The sequence below is a fragment of the Haemaphysalis longicornis genome, unplaced genomic scaffold (assembly GCF_048455015.1).
Source record: "Haemaphysalis longicornis isolate Haplotype H1 unplaced genomic scaffold, Haemaphysalis longicornis Haplotype H1 scaffold_1, whole genome shotgun sequence".
Lineage (NCBI taxonomy): Eukaryota > Metazoa > Arthropoda > Arachnida > Ixodida > Ixodidae > Haemaphysalis > Haemaphysalis longicornis.
The window spans coordinates 349,786,738-349,805,051 of NW_027526203.1; the positions used below are offsets into that span (position 1 = coordinate 349,786,738).

At 49.0% G+C, this 18,314-nt stretch overlaps 1 protein-coding gene across 2 annotated transcripts in view; it reads left to right on the forward strand.

Annotated features, from left to right (window-relative positions):
* Positions 1 to 18,314, forward strand: part of LOC144154244 (N-acetylated-alpha-linked acidic dipeptidase 2-like) — a 143,247-nt gene that overhangs the window by 47,929 nt on the left and 77,004 nt on the right. For both annotated transcript variants that reach the window (XM_077685832.1, XM_077685833.1), the window contains one exon: positions 11,007 to 11,093. In XM_077685832.1, the coding sequence (XP_077541958.1) occupies positions 11,007 to 11,093 (87 nt within the window). The remainder of the gene's footprint in view (positions 1 to 11,006; positions 11,094 to 18,314) is intronic.

Genomic DNA, 18,314 nt, shown 5'->3' on the forward strand with positions numbered 1-18,314 from the left:
AAGAGAAACTTCCACAGCTGGAACGCCAGCTTGAGCCTATATTTCTTTTTCAGCTTAGAAAGCCTTCCGAGCAACATTTTCGCCGGAGTCTTTCACGCCTTAGTATGCGCCATCACCGGTTGCTGGTTTTAGCGTGCATGGTTTGCGGGTAGTAAGAGGGGGGCGAGCACGCACAGCCAGGCTGCATTCCGCTAGGGATGAAATGCCGGTTGTGCTGTTGGAAGATGTGGATGTGGAAATTACATGGCTCAATGCGGTTAGTCGGCTGTCCTCCTTAATCGAGTGGTTCGGATGTGGGTTGATGTGCTACACAGACACCCTACAAACACAGTAAGATGCGTACGAGGGGGGAGGAAAACGGACAGCCACATGTTTGTACGCGAGAATGGAGCTCAAGGGATTCAAAGTTTTAAATATTTATGGGACTGATGCATGCCGTTCGTTTGGAGGAAGAAGAGCAAGAATTGAAGCGTTGGCCTAATCACAAACGCGAATGGGCGCAAAAACAACGGTAAGCTGCTGGCGCCGCCGTTAAAGGAGCCATGAAGACAAAATACAAGTTGGGTTTATTAGACAGACTGCTTAGTCCCGATAACAATGATACCAATATCATCGCAATCTTCGAGCAAATAACGGAGATATTAAAGAAAACGTGTGAAGCAGTCGCGACCCCCAGCCAATTTCCCGCAAATTTTCTATGACGTCACATACCTTGTTTGTGCGATTGGCGGCCGCCTAACTGACCTGTCGCGACGACACATGATTGGACGTCTGTAATGGGGCCTCTAGTTCAATTTGACCGCATCACTTGAGTGCTAACGTACAGTTAACGCACTGAAAATTGTTTTATTGTTGGCCCGTATGACGTCATTCTTGCTCATAACACGTCACTGTGGCGCAAAATTTGAAAGTTTTTAAATACTTCTTGCTTTTTTTTTCGTTAAAAAACATCTTTTGTGGCTGTAACGAAGCTGAGTGAGATACTGAATCCTAGTTCTTTCAAATTAAACGAAGTTGCATTTTCTCTTCATTGCTCCTTTAACGCCTGAAGTTCAGCTCGTCGAGTAGCGGCGAATCCCTCCCGGATGAGGAGCAACTTGCCCGCTTGGAACACCAGCGTGTGCCAATATCACTTCTTCAGAGGACTTTCAGGGGATATTTTCGACGGCGTCTTTCACTTCAAAGCACTCGCACCTGACCGGTTGCCGGTTTATGCGTTCGCACGTTTGTAGTGGAGAATAGTGGGAGGGAGGAGGTGGGGCGTGCACGCGTAGCTATAGGTTTTATGTCCGTACTGATGGATGGCATGTCCGTTGTGCTTGTACGAGGTTTAAACGCGGACGTTAAACGGCCCAATGGGACATGTCCGGAGTCAGTGGTAGAGCAGATTGGGTTTGTGTGTTAGGCTATGTTCAGACTACCGAAGCAAAAAGGGATCTATGCACGTAAAACATGGCATGTCACGCAGTTCGGTTGGCTGAGACGTGAAGTGACGTCATTCTTTAAAGGTATTACGACAGTAAGATGCTTACGACGCGGGAGGGCCACAGGCAGTTCCATGTTTATCTGCAGGAACAAAGCTTGGATCCTTCAGGCGTTCATACCGCTAATGGGCTAGGAAGTATTCTCCATCGCAAATTACGATAAACGTGTTTTGTTTCGTGCACTCCTTGGACTGCGTCGAGCTTTGCAGGTCATCCTTCTTCACAGGGTGGAAAGGCACTAATTTTTTTTTCTTTCGCGTTCAACTCACAGGGTTTATTTTTGTCTCTCACTATATTGTTCGCTCTATTGTTTCCACTTAAATCGCCTTAGTCTACGTTCTCAGCAATGTCTATAGGTTCTTCGGGTAGCAATAGGCCTGGCTGACTCCGAGCGTTAAGTGTCATATGTCCCTCGCTTCACATGTGTCGCTTAGTTCGCCTTCCTTAGCTTCACGGGACCCCCTAATACCCCTGGCACACGGTAAATCTAATGTCAAAGTGAACGATATTAGCTGTTAACGACATTCGGTTTGGCCGTGCATGCGGGTCAACACGACGAGCGAAATAAATGTCTTTTGGTAGGGATAGCGGTGACGATTAGCGAGGTCGTAAAGCCGCAAAATTATATTTCAAGTGCATCTAGAATGTTTTCATACATATATTTTTTAAAACGTAACAAAGGATTTTTATAATAAAAACAAGAAAATCACCTGTTTAGGTAGCATCAGTAGATATAACAGGGCGAGACAAGTCCGCAAAACATCCGTGTTAAGGTAACGCGCACTGGGTACGAGATTTTTTTTGTTAGTGCTTGTTTGTCTTTCTTTATTTGATAAACACCGAGAAGGGGAAAATGTAAGTTTACTAACAGTTTTTAGAAACAGTATTCTTCGGTTTATTACTGAACTATAGTGACACGCCACTGCTTTCGAGGCTGCTCATTTGGCTGCTGAATGAACTCCTGAACCTCAGTTAGCCGCTAAATGTCATCCGCCTCAAATGTCATTCGCTATTCTCGTATAGCGCCGAATTAATAACATTTAGGTCGAATGACATTTGCTCTAAATGTCATTAGATCTGCCGTGTGACAGGGGTATAAAAAAATGGCGTGCGAACTAAACTTTTAAAGGGGTCCTGAAATACCTTCCGCCGATGCATGGATGTACATGCACCCAAATAAAGCAATGTATTTGCAATCTCCTCCCGCAAGAATTTTGTTAAAGCGATGAGTATTAGCTGAGAAATCGTAAATCAAAAACCGCGCATTATCGTCGCTCCGAGTTTCCTCCTCCTTTCGACTTACTCTCCGCTGTTGACGGCGCGCGAGCCTCGCCTCCCATGATGCTGCGCTCCGCAGCGGTGACGTACTTCCGCTATTGCGCTGCTCAGACTGTCGTCTGCTACGGGCAAGCTTTGTTGACACCATGGGTCTATTCGTTTCACCTGCACCGCGCACTGTTTATCCAAAAAGCGCCGTATCAGATGTGGCCCCGCTGGTGCCGGGTCTTATTTTGCGGCGGTGGTAATTCCTGCCGGCGGCATGTGAAAAAGACATTTTGAACCGATACAGAACCCGTGCACAAAACGCTTCAATCATGTGACCAGTTCAGCTTGGGACGACGCGTGGTGGAGAGCGGCAACGTTGGCAAAACATTCTCCGCCGCGGCTCTGAGCTTTCTAGCGCTGGAGCGAGCGCCATTTCTTTGACAATCTCAAACATCGGTTGCCTTGGCAACAAGGCACAAACCGCTCCAGAAGTCAGTTACGGTTCCGTGATCCCGGATCTGCTTGGGGCCCCACCTCGCGACATGTGGGCACTGCAGGCGTACCACCCACTCCTATTGGGAAGTGCGAGATGCGTTTGGCATTACAGGAGGCGATGGTGTGTGTGTTGTGGACGCCTTTGTTTCGCGATGAAATGCGGCGTTGTGCTTCTGCGGGTGGATAGTTCTTCCCATGGTCTGGATAATCTTTCTCGAGCGACGTACGACTCAACCTCGCATGGGGTATGTGCACTGTGCGTGGCTAAAAGCCATCGGCTTGTGCGCCAGAGTTAAGTGACTTGCTGTTCGTCCCCGCAAACCGCGCGCGAGGTGAGTACCGAATTTACGACGGGCAGGAGGCAACCCGTCCTCTGTCAATCGTGGTTCAGACTTTCAACGCATGTTGTGACGTTGTATTCGTTAGAAACGCATCTCTGGATTGTTTTGAAGCTGAATAAAATGTATGCGTCAAACCCGGGCATTCGGCTCAGGGCGTTCTCTGCGATTGCACGAAAGAAGTGCCACGGGGCTTGAACGCTTTCTTTATGGAACGTACTCAGGTAAGAGAATATCCATGTCGTGTTATGGCCGTGTTGCATTCAATACAAACGGTTAAGCGTTTGTTTTACACTTGTTTCGTTTGTCGTAAAATGCCCAAGCACTCCGGCACTCCGCTGGCAGATCAGCCGGTGAGCCGACGCTGAGCAGACGACTCATCTCTTTGCCGGAAGTGCGTGAAAAAGCCGCCCAATAGCAGGATGTCTAGCTCATGACGAACATCTGAGAATCGATGATGTAGACATGTGAAGATGGCGGCGTCCAAAAACACGAAGGAAAGGGTGAGAAAAAAACGACAAACTGTGCAACAAAAGTGTGAGCTTTCCGCTGCGCGTAAAAGAGTAATACTTGGCACAGAGGACGTTGACGACCCAATCTAACGGTTGCGCTAGTTCATTTAGCGTGCTCAAAATGCCTTTCAGGGCCCCTTTAAAGAAGGGCGATGACCCCGCGCCGGCGCCGGTGCCCGCGGAGGCCGCAGACGCGGAGACGCCAGCGCCATCTCTCGCCCCCGCCGCGGATCCTCCCGCGGTGAAGTGCGAGGAGGTGGCGCCGCTCGTCGGCACCCCAGCAAAGAAAGAACTGAAACTAAAACGTGGCAAACTGTTCGCATGGCGACGCAGTGAAACATCCCCCTCGCGAGGGGCACGATCAAATGCAGAGCATTTCCGGGGGCGCACGACGTTAAGTAGTTTGCGTTACGTTAATGTTGTTGCACTTGTGGCAACTGCTGACGAGAGAGCGCTCGTCAGCAGTAATTTTAATGAGTCAACGATATAAGGCGCGTTCGTAGCGTCCCATTCTGTGTCGGCTTTGTGGCGCAGTGGGTAGAGCACCATGTACATTGCGTTCCGCCCGCAGGGTCGAAGGATCGAAACCAGGCGCCGGATAGTATTTTCTTTTATATAGTGTAGGGGGAGGGGTGCGGACAACGACGGTGTGGACTACGACGGGACAACGCGGGTGACATCGTGAGTTACTGAAATGCTCTGCATTTAAAAGCTACCGCTCTCCCCCCTAGGGGCCACCTTACCTTGGCTTCCTAGCCTGGGGCTGATGGGAACCCCATCCCGCTGAAAAGCTTGCCGGTGTCTAATACTTCCCATTATCCTGTTTACGTCTATCTTGCCGCGCCTTCCAATCTCGCTGTTAGCCACGAGTACTGCCCGTTCGGTGTGTACGCCCTGCTTTGTCACCTCCGGCACACGGCAGACTGCAATCAGCACGCTTGGGGCCCTCGGCCCGCAGATCCTTTGCCCCCTCCGCTATCTCCTGGCCAAACTTTCCTCCTCGCCCTTGAGAACATCATTAACGGCAATCACCACAAGGTTTCTAGCTTGTCTTGACAAGGCCAGCTGCTCCTTCGCTTTCGCCATCACAGCCTGCATCGTCTGACTGGGTGCTGCAGCGTCTTGTAGCGACCGCAGTCTGCTGGTAGCGGGGCCGGTCGCCGTCGCTCCGTGGAGCCAGGACTAGGAGAGAGCTTAGAGCAAACTCAACGGGTTTATTTACATTTTTACAGTGAGTTGTCGAGATGAAGACAGATCTTGGCGGGCCGCAGCACGCCCTTTTTGTTGACCCCCGATCCCTAGTTCCCTAGGTTGGGGATCCCATACAAAACAATGCGGACCAATGGTGATGTGCAAGTTCCTCGCTGTGAAGCACCGCCCTCGGGTAGGGACACGCCTTTCATGTATGTCGATAGATGCATAACACACACACACACACACACACACACACACACACACACACACACACACACACACACACACACACACACACACACACACACACACACACACACACACACACACACACACACACACACACACACACACACACACACACACACACACACCCTTGCCACTCGTCACGAGCCTGTAGAAGAGGGGAATAACGGAAGACGCGCGGGCGCAGCGTATCCTTTTGGTGTCCGCCGCGCGCTGCGTTCCCCCGGGGGGGGGGGGGGGGTTCTTCTCGCACGTACTTCCCAGGGAGCCTAACAGCACAGATTATCAAGGTTCGTCGAATCACTCCGGGAAGAGTTAATGGCTTGACCATGGCCCTGCCTTCCTCGCTGAGCCCCCGCCGCCACTGGGGTCCCATTGTCGAGTCGTCGCCGTCTGGGCTTTCACGCGCACACGCGTTCAGTTGCTTAGGCAGGGGGAAGAGCGGCGGCTCCTTAATCCCTTTGGGGCAACAACACTCAACACCGCTCAAAAGCCGCTGTCAATCAGTGGCCGCCGCCGCGGCTTGTCGGCCTCCTTTCGTTTCCGTCGACAAGCGGTGGGGTGGTCGACCGGCGGGCGAATGAGCTGCGCAATGAGTCGTAACAGTGCCACCCAACCTTGACTATACCATAAGCTAGCTGCAGCACTGTGGAAGCTACATTGTTGTCCCCCTCAGGGCGCCTAACTCACCGCGAAGGAAGCGACAAAAGGCGCCGGGGCCTTGCTGTTCCACTTGCCGAGAGGGGGCAAGGGAACGTCCTTTCAGGACCTTCACGGCGAGTTAGGCGCCCTCAGTGGGCGCACTATTGATAACAATGTAGCCTCCACAGTGTTGCAGCTAGCTTGTGGTATGAACATGGAGGAAAGAAAAGTTTAGGAGGGAGCGTCACGTGACTATCGTGAAGCCTAGTCATAAAAAATAAAAAGGAAAGACTGATGGGAGATGCCCTGCCTCACGTGATAGGCAAGCGGTAGTTCTTTAGGCCTCACGCAGCCGCCCGCCTGCCCGCGCTATGCCAGCTATGCTGCGTCGTTCTGTTTGGTTGCCGGGCCGTCCGGGTATTCGGGTTTCGGCGACGAGTCCCCGTCCGGGCGTTGCGCGCAGCGCTGCCTGCAACCCTAAACGCGCAGCGGGCTGATCGTGCAGGCAAAGTGTTCGGACGGGAGAGACAGAAAACATCTTTATTTATTGAGCTCTGGGATCCGTCGAAGTACGCCGCAGTCGAAGTGTCGTGTTCCGCCGCAGTGCAAAAGCAGAGATGTCAGAGTACGACATCCGTGCCTCACATTTTATTTCACAAACACACCTAACTTCCTTGATTCTGGTAATTTTATATTTTCACCTCCCAGGCGTAATTTAGCGTTCGTTACCCATATACCTATCGCAGTACTCGGACAACCAGCCCGCGTTCTGCCTGCGACGCGAGGCGGAAAATTTGTTCTTCCCGCGCCCGCACCCAACGTCAGTGGTTCTGCACCTTTTCTTTTCTAATGCACTGAAGAAGACAGCAACGCAAAACAGACATCGTCACGACAATTGTGGCATGTACAACGTGCCACCATGCCGGAGCACCGATAAGGCGAATGTATGCAAATGCGCACGCGAGCGAAACCAAAGCTTCTCGCACAACCTCTCAGCTGATGGGACACTCGTTACAGCGCTATGATGTAAAGGAAAGATGGCGCGATAACTCCCCGCAAAATTGGAAACGCAATCGTCAAAGCACAGCGACAGTAATTCCACGATACGAGGAATACGAGGGTGGGAGCGCAACGCTGGCGAAAAATCGCGTACGGCGCCTTCGGCAACGCCACTCGCCTCCTCCTCCACCGGCAGCCAGCCGGAGCCACTAAATGCTACCGCGGGCCTGAGAGTGGTGCTTTTTCCATAATGCATTGCGCGGGAGGAGCCCGAGGATAGGAGAATGCGGCGTCAGAGGAGGTTGGCTTGCCAAAGCTGTGCCGCCTGACGTCATGCTCCCTCCTAACATTTTTCTTCCTCCATGGGTATGAACTATAGAGTGTACTAGAAGTTTAAGAGTGTCCCGAGCGGCCAACGTTTATAGAACCAAGGTCAGTTTTAAAACTCTCCGCCTCCGCCATACCAGCAATACGGCGCCCGAGCGACCCACAGCGCCAGGTGGCGTCGCCGTCGCAACCGGCTCCCTTCAGCCGCTGGGGAAGCACGAGCGAAAGCAGCGCGGGCCGCATCTGTACTGCCGTTGCGAGCGTTATCGCGAAATATGCCGATGACCGTGTTTATAACCTTTTATTTACGCTTGTAAGTGGTAAGTCTAGCCACATGTCACCGGAGCTACGGCGCTCAATCGGCGTCAACCATTGCGCAGTAGCCGCTTGCATTGCAAAGGCCGCGCGGCTTTGTGGCTGCACTTCCGCGTTCGTTTAGAGCATCGTCTGCCATTTCACATTACATAATTTGCGTTGCTTGTTGAGGCGGCTGCATATTCTAACCCTCTAGGCAGGAAATGTGGCTGGTGCGTTATGCAGAGACATTAGTGAAGGCTGGCAAACATTGTCATCATTTCGTTAAAAAAGCTTTATCGGTTGAATAAAAGAACCAAAAAGTGGATATTTTTTTTAGTTTCAATGTAACGAGATATTTTCACGGGATATCCCTCTTGGCGAAAACAATAGACTGTCAAGTATCAGCTACGCGTGGTGATGGGGCCGATAAGAGAATCAAGACGAAGACGACGATCGCAGTGCGCCCGGCACAAACCGTATCTCTGTGTGTCCGCTGCAGTGCCTAGTAGCTCTGTAAATAGTGCAAATACCGCTATTATAATCTCCTCTATATACTTCGTTTCATTCCTTCGTGCCGGTAAATCAGATTATAGTAACTGTATTTACGCTATTGACAGAGCTTCTAGGCACTGCAGCGGAGACAGCAGCTGACCGAAATAGTTACTTCTTCCCCGATTGAAACACTTTTAAACGAAAAGAAGCTATCCCTCTATTTTCTGAACAACAACAACAAAAAAAAAAACATAACTTCTATTGTAATCTCTGCCAACATTCTTTCGACAGCTCGCCAATGGAAAACGAACTCCTTCCATGTCTCTGAACGAAGGTTTACTGCTCGCTGCCAGCACGTCTAAATTTGCAGCACTTTCTTCGGCTCCACCGTTAGCGCTTGTTTTGGCTTTCTGTGCAGACGAGGTCTGTGCAACAATCTGCATGTTTCGGCGTGGAAATTTCTTTCTATTCGCCGGTGGTTTGGATAGGTAAGAAAGCAGGTTTGGAAATATTTTCGGGACGGCTCCTTCGACGAGGCTCCACTTTCCTCACTCAGTTTCTACTTTTTCGCTGTTAATGAAGTGGGTGTAGCTCTTTGCTATGTCCTCAGGGTAAAACTTCACGCCACACGCGCGATTTGGCTGAGAGGTTTCGGTCGAGACACGCATTGGCATGGTACCATATATCTACACCAAGGCCGAAGTAACTTGAAGTGCGAGAAAAGCGCCTTGCCTTTGAGTTTGGTTTCCCCTGTAACCACCCGTGCAACCGGGCGCCGGCATAGTGCTCGTCTAACCATCTACAACTGGAGTGCGCACGCACGCGCACGCAAGCACGCACGCGCGCAGACGGTAGCCGCACAACGGCAAGTGTATCCCCACGGCCGCTGGATGAGAGGCGCACTGCGCTCTCATCCAGCGGCCGTGGTATCCCTCAGAACGTGCTGACCTCAGCCACCCGGTGCTCCGCGCGGGAACCGGGTGCGACTGCAGCGCCATCAATGCGGCATGGTGCGGCGGCGCCGGGAAACACTTCGAAGTTTTAAAACTGACCCCGGAGAGGTGCTCGTTTCGCGCAGAAAGTAGCGGCGGCGCTGTAGTCAACGACCACTGAAAGCGGCCGCGCGCACGGCCGCGCGCCACGCCGGGCCAAGAAACGCTGCTGCTTTACGCGCGGAGCGCTCAAAATTTTTTCTGCGGAACGTCAAACTGCTTAAATATACTGTAGGTACAGTGGACTGTGGGTAGCGAAGTGAGAAATACAGGCGAATTTCTTTGTTTTGCAATTTACGCTCGGACTGCACTTATGTGGGTTAATATGATAAGTTGCGTTTGTTTTTTTATTGCTTGAGTTGTTGTTATAGCAGTAGGCAGTGGTCCGCTTGTGATAATTAGGGATCGCCGTGGTGTTAATGCTGTCGCCTGGCTGAACAGAAAATGACACATGCAAACGAGATATTTTAACTAAAAAGGTGTTATCCAAGCGGTTAGCTCAGTTGTCCCAATGTCTGTCCTTCATAGAACTATTCCCGCAACATTCTATTAATCGCACCATCTTTCACCTGATTCTGTCAAGAAAGGAGTTGAATCAAATAAACACAAATTTCATTCACAAGTATGCTGAGAGTACAATTACACTCACATGAAACCAAAGCAAAACAGATTATAAAATATGTTTACCGCGACAAAAATGAAATATAACACAGGAAATCATACACGAAGTCTTCTATAGAGGTAAAGGATCAAGAACGCTAACATAGAGGTTTAAATAAACGGAACTGGAACAAAATAAACATTTTGTTTTCATTTTCGATAGCCCAGCAAATGAAATTAAACGCAGGAAATCATGCAGGAAATCATGTTTAGGAACGCTAACACGGATACTTAAATTGACATTTTCGGCCAACGCATTTTCAGAACTCGTCCTCAATCATTAGCGACGGCTAAGTTTAAGGTGTTGCTCCCGCATTCGCATGTAATCACGGAACTTGTTTAAACATACAGAAATGAATCCGTGTCATAACGTATACAGAACCCAACCAAATTTGCGGTCAAGGTTTCACTGTGCTGGTCGCAACCAACGCCGGTAAGGTGTTTGTTGCGAATAAGGGCCAGCACATCCACAACGCTGTCATGGTGGGGAGCATTGGGGTGGAGAGCGTTCATGGTGGAGCATGTCACGGTGGAGAGCATTCCCTTCTCAACGGCCCAGCCGTTGAGAAGGGAAAAGGAGAGGCGACTCTGCGGCGCCTTCAAGTTGGGGCATGTATGCCGCGGGCGGTTTGGAAGAGGCGCGAATCGGCCCCGCCGTCGTGCGTCGCCAGGTGCAGCGAATTTGGGCTGGGCGCTCTGGCACATCACCTAGTGGTACTACGTAAGCACATGTTTAATTTCCCGTACAGGGAGCCCGCGGAGCTATAGGGATAATCGAATTTCGCGAATAAAAGGAAATCAAATTCGTTCTCGGGCCGTCGAAGTGGAGTAGCCTACTGGGGTTGTGGCCAGCTGGCATTCTCTGATGTGTTGTGAAATTTTGTATACATGAGCTTTTTGCTGTTTGCCTCATCGGAAAAACCACCGCCGTGGCCTGGTTCTCAGCAACAGTGAATGTGACGGTGGCTAGAGTTTAGCCATCATATTTTCTTTAGGCGGCCGGTACCTGAGGGCAATGAATAGGACGCTAATTGCTGTGCCCGTTTGTTTCGCAACACGCAGATATTTCACCGAGAAGCCGTGCCCGAAGGCTTGGGAACCGAATTTAGGCGTCGGCGGCTGCTACCTGATGGGAGGCCCAGGGCTCAGGTAGGCTTGCTGCTGCTATCACCTGCGCTGCGTTTTCTCGGGCACATATGCCCCTGCATCGAATATTTGCTTTGCGGTTGTATGTATTAACCCTGTCAGTGCCATCAGAATATGCTGGGCTTCAAGACCAACTGTTCCTCTCCAAAAACATTGCAACATACTAAATATGACATGAAGCTAAATGGGCTACTATACTATAAAATAACAGACTGAAACACGCGCATGCGCGTCACAAACGACCAGCAAAAATCGGCGAGTATGAAAGCGGATTCGGGAAGAGCGCTGTCATTACGGCCAAGCTAGAGTGACGCCGTAGACAGGGAGCTACAACGCCAAAGGAGGCATAGGGGAATGGTTAGGCTTTTTTTACTACGGTTAGTGACGTTAACATTTTTAAATTTACTTAAGACAGGAAGAAAAACACGCGTCCAGAGTGGGGACCGAACCCACGCCTTCCGAGGCCCTCGCTAGGCTTTCGCAGAATATGGTTAGGAAATGAGGGGCTCGTCGAGGAATATGGTTAATTAGCGCGGTAAAGACGGGACAATAAGGAAAGACCACAGAGAACAAGCGCTTGTTCCCTGTGGTCTGTCGTTATTAGGTATGAAGTACCTTAGGACTGCACAATGTCCGTCCGCATCCATGCGCATAGCATTTACAATCCCAAAAAATCACACAGGCACCGGCAGGATTCGAGCCTGTGTCTGGTAGACCAGACAGAGTTAGTGTCAGTCGTCTTACACATTGGGCTATGACCGCGAGTTAGTACTCGAGAGTCAAACGGCTTGCTCCCTCGCCTGTAACGGTGCGAGTACCTTAGGACCTCCTAATGTCCGTCCCCATCCATCCGTGCGCACACCACCATCATCAAGCGAAAATCAAGCGAAATTCGATTTGATACGTGAGTTGCAGCCTCATTTAGGGAATAATCAAGGTGCAACTCACGGCTCAAATCGAATGACGGTTGGGGCGCAAATCGGATGTCACTCGGGGCTCAACTTGGATGTCATTTCGAGTCCCCGTACTCCGCACCCTCGCCATCATCCGCGTAGTGGAGATCCATTTTTGTCCCTCCTTTGCCGCCCTAATTATGTTTCACAGTTCGAACCAACTAGCCCAAATTTATGCGTTCACTCATTGGGGAAATACGAAAGGCCGGCAGTCTACAACGCCAAACGAGGCACAGGGGAATGGTTAGGCAATGGTTAGGCATAGGGAATGTAGACGGAGTGGCGCTGGCTACCACCCTCAAGCGTCAGATACAGTTGTAGTAAATATAATTGCCCCAGAAAGTGAAGGGAAACACAGTCGCCCAGATAGCCGAATTGGTAAGGCATCTGAGACAAATAGGAAGGCGTGGGTTCGGTCCCCACTCTGGACGCGTGTTTTTCTTCCTTTCTTTCTTTCTTACGTAAATTTAAAAATGTTAACTTCACTAACCGTAGTACACAAAAACCTAACCATTCCCCTATGCCTCCTTTGGCTTCGTAGACTGCCGGCCTTTCTTTCTGTATTTCCTCAACGAGCCCCTCGTTTCCCAACCATATTATTTTGTGAAAGCCCAGCGAGGGCCTCGGTTCTGGCAGCCTCGATAACAAGGGTCTATTCTATTCAGCCTGCACCTCTTGAACCAGTTCACAGCGGTGTAAAGCGGGTTCCGCCATCGGCGGAACCAGACCTGCACATTTTTCGTCTGCTTCTGCCATAGAGTTTCATACTAATATATACTAGAGGGAAATCTGGCGTCACTGTCTAGGGGAGCCGCGCTTCAGCGAGCGTGCCGTCATGTACCGGGCAGGCACGTTCCACTTGTCCTTGCACTTGTCCTTGGCATGGCTCACGAACAGGCTGAAAAGTTGGCTTTGGATGCAAAAATGCTACAATATTACTGCAGAAAATTAATCAAATTTGTTCTGTTATTATAAAATTAAAGCTCCAGAAAGATTTATTTGTCAGGGATTATTTAGAAGCTTCATGGAAGATGAAAAAAACAATGTTACCCCTTTTGGCTTCAAGACAAAAAAGAAGCCATGTGGCTAACCAAGCCAAGGAGACGAGGAACGTCGCTAGCTTCAATGGCGCCGCCCATGGCGGCCCACGAATGCAGCGCCAGATTTCCCTCTAGTATATATTAGTATGAAACTCTATGGCTTCTGCACCTCCTCGGCAGGGAGTGCAGGCAAAGCCATGAACTCGTCCTGTACCCGTCGGCACCACCGGTGAATCGAACGGCGCGGTTCAGGTGCCGCGAGCTGCACCACTGAAATTAACGGCTAAGTGCTGCTCCGCTTGAACTGGTTCACGCGGTGCAGGTGAAACGAATAGACCCCAAGCACCCCTAGGTAGCATAAAGCGGTAACCACACGCACGCGCTTGCGCGCTCAATTCCACGCGCTCAGGCGCCCGTGCGCCATCTCGCGACGGCTGGAGACCGGACGCGAGGCGAAGCGTGGCCTCCGCGCGCTCTGCTGCCGGAGCCGCGCCGCGGCAAATCGCGGAAGCCATGGGCGAAGCTAGCCACCCTAGCTATAGTGAACTAGAATACCTGGGTTCACTATACCCTAGCGAAGCGCGTCGCGTTCTCGAAGGTCTGGCATGGCCCATGGAGGGAAAAAAAGCTGGCCAGATGGCCACTCTCGACATGTCGTAGACACTCTAGTCACGGCCCGGGGATTAAAAAGAAAGTCCCCTTCACCCCGAGAAGTCAGAGGCGCTGGCTACCACCCCCAAGCACAGGAAAAAATTACATTGACATAAATACCCCAGAAAGCGGGGGGGGGGGGGGGGGAAATCGCCCCGCCGGTAGCGTAGTGGTTATCGCACCAGACCGGTATTCTGGAGGTCGTGGGTCCGGATCCCACCTGGCGGGCATTTTTTCTCCGCTTTCTTTCCTTCTTTCCAAATTCTTTATCTGTTTCAATGACCTACAACAACCTCCCCTTTGCTTTCCGAGGTTTTCTTGACTGCCAACCCTTACTTTTATATGTATATATAGACACACACACACATATATATATATATATATATATATATATATATAAGAAAAGAAAACTTTGGACAAGGTAAAAGCACGATTGTTGCTAACGTTTCAGCAAAGAGACTTGCTTTCATCAGGGCAATCTCGCGCCTAGCTGGCACGCTTTATATAGGGGTAGGTCCCCAGGTGAGAGGGGAGAAGGAAAGGAGGAAGTGAAATTAAGAAAGCGGATTGGTTTGGGACTATGTCGGGGGAGATATTGAGGGGAAAAGAAGGTTGTATAGTTTGAGCCGCGAAGTAGGTCACAGGGAAGTCAGCCGGGGGTTGATATTCAGGGAATTTTTGGAGAGAAAGGACGAGAGGGTGTTTGTTGACCGGCCGCGGGGCATACCGAAAGGTTCTCAGAACCGCCGGAAGCAGACCAGGCAGAGAGAGTGGGGTCCTTATCAGAAACTATACCGAAAGGTTCTCAGAACCGCCGGAAGCAGACCAGGCGGAGAGAGTGGGGTCCTTATCAGAAACTATCTACAAGCCTCAGGTCAAAAGAGAGGGTAGAGAAGGGGGGAAATAACTAGGTCGAGGAAAAAAGAAAAAAAGAAAAAAAAAGGAGGGAAACCACACAAACCCACGCACAAAAGAAAAAGCAATGACCCGGCAACTAAAATGGCACGTGTCACCCACGACAACATTCCTGGAACAGGCCTGTCCTGAAACTCACAAACGAAAAGATAAAGTTAGAGTGACGCATGGGGCACAAGACAAAGCTGAGTAAAAAAAAAGAGAAATAAAATAAATAAAATGGAATTCCAAAAGCAAAGGTTGGAGGGATGCGGGCGAGTATTAAGCTGGAAGCTAAGGAATGAAAATAAGAGAAATTAGGTGCAGGTAGAGACCAGAGGGAAGGGTCATATTCTTTGGATAAGGTATATGCAAGACAGTGCCTAATTCTGTATTCCCGGGGAATGTATCATCTTGATGAAACAGCGTAAAAAACGGGGACACTAGGAGAGAAAGACGACAGGACGACGTTGTACTCACAACTATTTTTTAATAAACTGCAACACGCATATATATACTATGTCCCCAAAACCCACGTGCGCTCACAACATGACGCACATCGAGATTATCACTACAAAGTAACACCAAACTCTAAGTCACGGACTTATCTAGAAATAAGAATTATTTTTCATGTAATGCTATCGACGGCTCACTTATGCAGATATCGCCTCTTTTTCTAATGTGAAATGCTTCGATAACTTCCCTAGTGATCTGATTAGTGTGAACCGAAAGGATGGTGGTGTCTTGAAAAAGCGGAAAACACCCATGCACGGAACAGTGTCTGGTGACATGTGAATCTATCTTGTGTTTTAGTGCGTTTTTGTGCTCTAATAATCTTATATTAATGCAACGACCGGTTTGCACAACATATACGTGGCCACAATTAAACGGAATTTGATAGACCACCCCCGTTTTACAGTCGACTAGAGGGGACCTGTGCTTAACAGAGCATTTCTTTTTAACTGCAATATCAGATGCTGCCAATTTTCTTTCTATTCGACCACAAATTTTTCCCATCTTAATGGGTGCTGAAAAAACAACATTTATACCAAATCTACCAGCTACATTTTTTAGCCCATGTGACAATTTATGCTTATACGGAATTACTACCACTTTTTTCTTTTTACAAGGTTCACCCTCCCTTGGTTCTGATTGATTGATTGTGGGGTTTAACGCGCCGACGCAACGCAGGCGATGAGGCGCGCCGTAGTGGAGGGCTCCGGATTAATTTTGACCACCTGGGGATCTTTATCGTGCGCCGAAATCTCGTACACACGGGCGTTTTTTGCTTTTCGCCTCCATCAGAAAAGCGGCCGCCGCGGCCGGGAATCGAACCCGCGATTCCCCCTTAGCGCAACGCCTTAGCCACTGAGCCACCGCGGCGGGTCCTCACTTGGTTCTACGGAGGTAACTTCTTTTATCCGCCTAAGAAGCTTTCTTGTTGTTGCACAAAGAACATGCTCAGGAAAACCTGCCTTTCTTAACCGCTCCATTTGTACTACAAAACTTTTTGAAACCTGATGAAAGCAAGACCTGGAAGGGCCGATAACAAGAACGAGAAGGCAATGCCATTTTTTACTATCTTGGAATGCGAGGAATTAAAATTGAGTATGGGTTTTTCCGATCTCGGGCTGTATTCCCAGCACACGTGCGCATTAGTTAAATAGAGTTTAACATCTAAAAATTGCAACTGATTATTATTTGGTACTTCATGCGTGAACTGTAGACCAAAGCCATTATTATGGAAAATTTGAACCACCTCTGTAACTGTCTGTTTGAAATCACACTTCTTCACAAAAACAAGAAAATCGTCTACGTATCTTAGAACTTTAATTACTACGTCTTCCCCCCTTTTATCAATATTCCTATCCACCCTGGCCAGAAAAATATTGCTGAGTACTGGTGCAACTTTTGACCCGATGCACATCCCCGACCGTTGGCGGTACATATTCCCTCCCCACTTCACACAGGTAGACGCTAAATAGAAAGAAAGTATTTCAAGAAAACTGCTGACCGACACACCGCTACTATTACAGAACTTTAGCTCATCATTATCTTCGGTTATACATAGTTTTACACTTTTCATTAATTCATTATGCGGTATGCTATAATATAAGTCTTGTACATCAACACTGAACATATTACACACTCCCGGGTTTGACTGAATAAGAAAATCGACAAGAACACTGGAGTTTTCTACTAAGAAAGGGTCAACAATTGCTAAAGACTGGAGATGTTTTTGAAGGTACCCTGACACTGCTCGCTGCCACGTATCTCTTTCCGTGACTATTGCCCTGAACGGAATATCAGGTTTGTGGGTTTTTGCAGAAAAGAATATATCTAAACACCCTTTACTTGCTTTATTTACTGTGTCTGCTAACTTCTGTAGGTTGTGCGAGTGAAGCAATGAGACCGCGTGTTCCTTCACCTCTGCCGGCTTAAAATCTACTTTGTTGAAACTTTTTTCCATGGCCGCTATCGCTTTCCTGCTATATACACTCCCAGGCACTACTACAAAGAAGCCTTCCTTGTCTGAGATCATAACATGAAGATCCCTACTCACGGCGTAGTTCACCACATCTCTCACAGTCCTATTGACAGAACTCTTTGCTTCCACTCGCTCTAGTACGTCCACGCACTCGGCGGTGAAGCGATGCCTTTCTTCATCTGTACTTCCACGGGTGACTGACCTAGCCAAAGTCACCAACTCCGGAGGGCTGGGGCTTTTAAATTGCAGTTACAAAGAAATGCTTTGTTAAGCACAGGTCCCCTCTAGTCGACTGTAAAACGGGGGTGGTCTATCAAATTCCGTTTAATTGTGGCCACGTATATGTTGTGCAAACCGGTCGTTGCATTAATATAAGATTATTAGAGCACAAAAACGCACTAAAAAACAAGAAAGATTCACATGTCACCAGACACTGTTCCGTGCATGGGTGTTTTCCGCTTTTTCATGACACCACCATCCTTTCGGTTCACACTAATCAGATCACTAGGGAAGTTATCGAAGCATTTCACATTAGAAAAAGAGGCGATATCTGCATAAGTGAGCCGTCGATAGCATTACATGAAAAAGAATTCTTATTTCTAGATAAGTCCGTGACGTAGAGTTTGGTGTTACTTTGTAGTGAAAATCTCGATGTGCGTGATGTTGTGAGCGCACGTGGGTTTTGGGGACATAGTATATATATGCGTGTTGCAGTTTATTAAAAAATAGTTGTGAGTACAGCGTCGTCCTGTCGTCTTTCTCTCCTAGTGTCCCCGTTTTTTACGCTGTTTGATCAAGATGATACATAACCAGTACCAACTCGCCCAAATGTTGATCCTTCTGCAGTATATTCCCGGGGAATATCGCAGGGATTCCAAGTTACCCCTAGATGCATTAATTCCAGTAGGTTCCATGGAGTTGAATTTGTGAATTAAATAGGATTCTCGGTATTTCCTGTCCCTAGGAGTCTTAAAGTTTGACTGAAGTATATAGAACTTAAGGTCATCAAAATTGTGGCCTGGTTGGTTGAAATGCTGCGCTACAGCTATGGAGGATTTGCTAAGAGTATCTGCCCGGTGACCATTAAGACGTAGGGTCATAGGTTGACTCGTTTCGCCTATATACTGTTTGTGGCACATTGAGCATTCCAACATATACACAATGTTGGAAGAAGTGCACGTAAAAGTTGAATTAATCT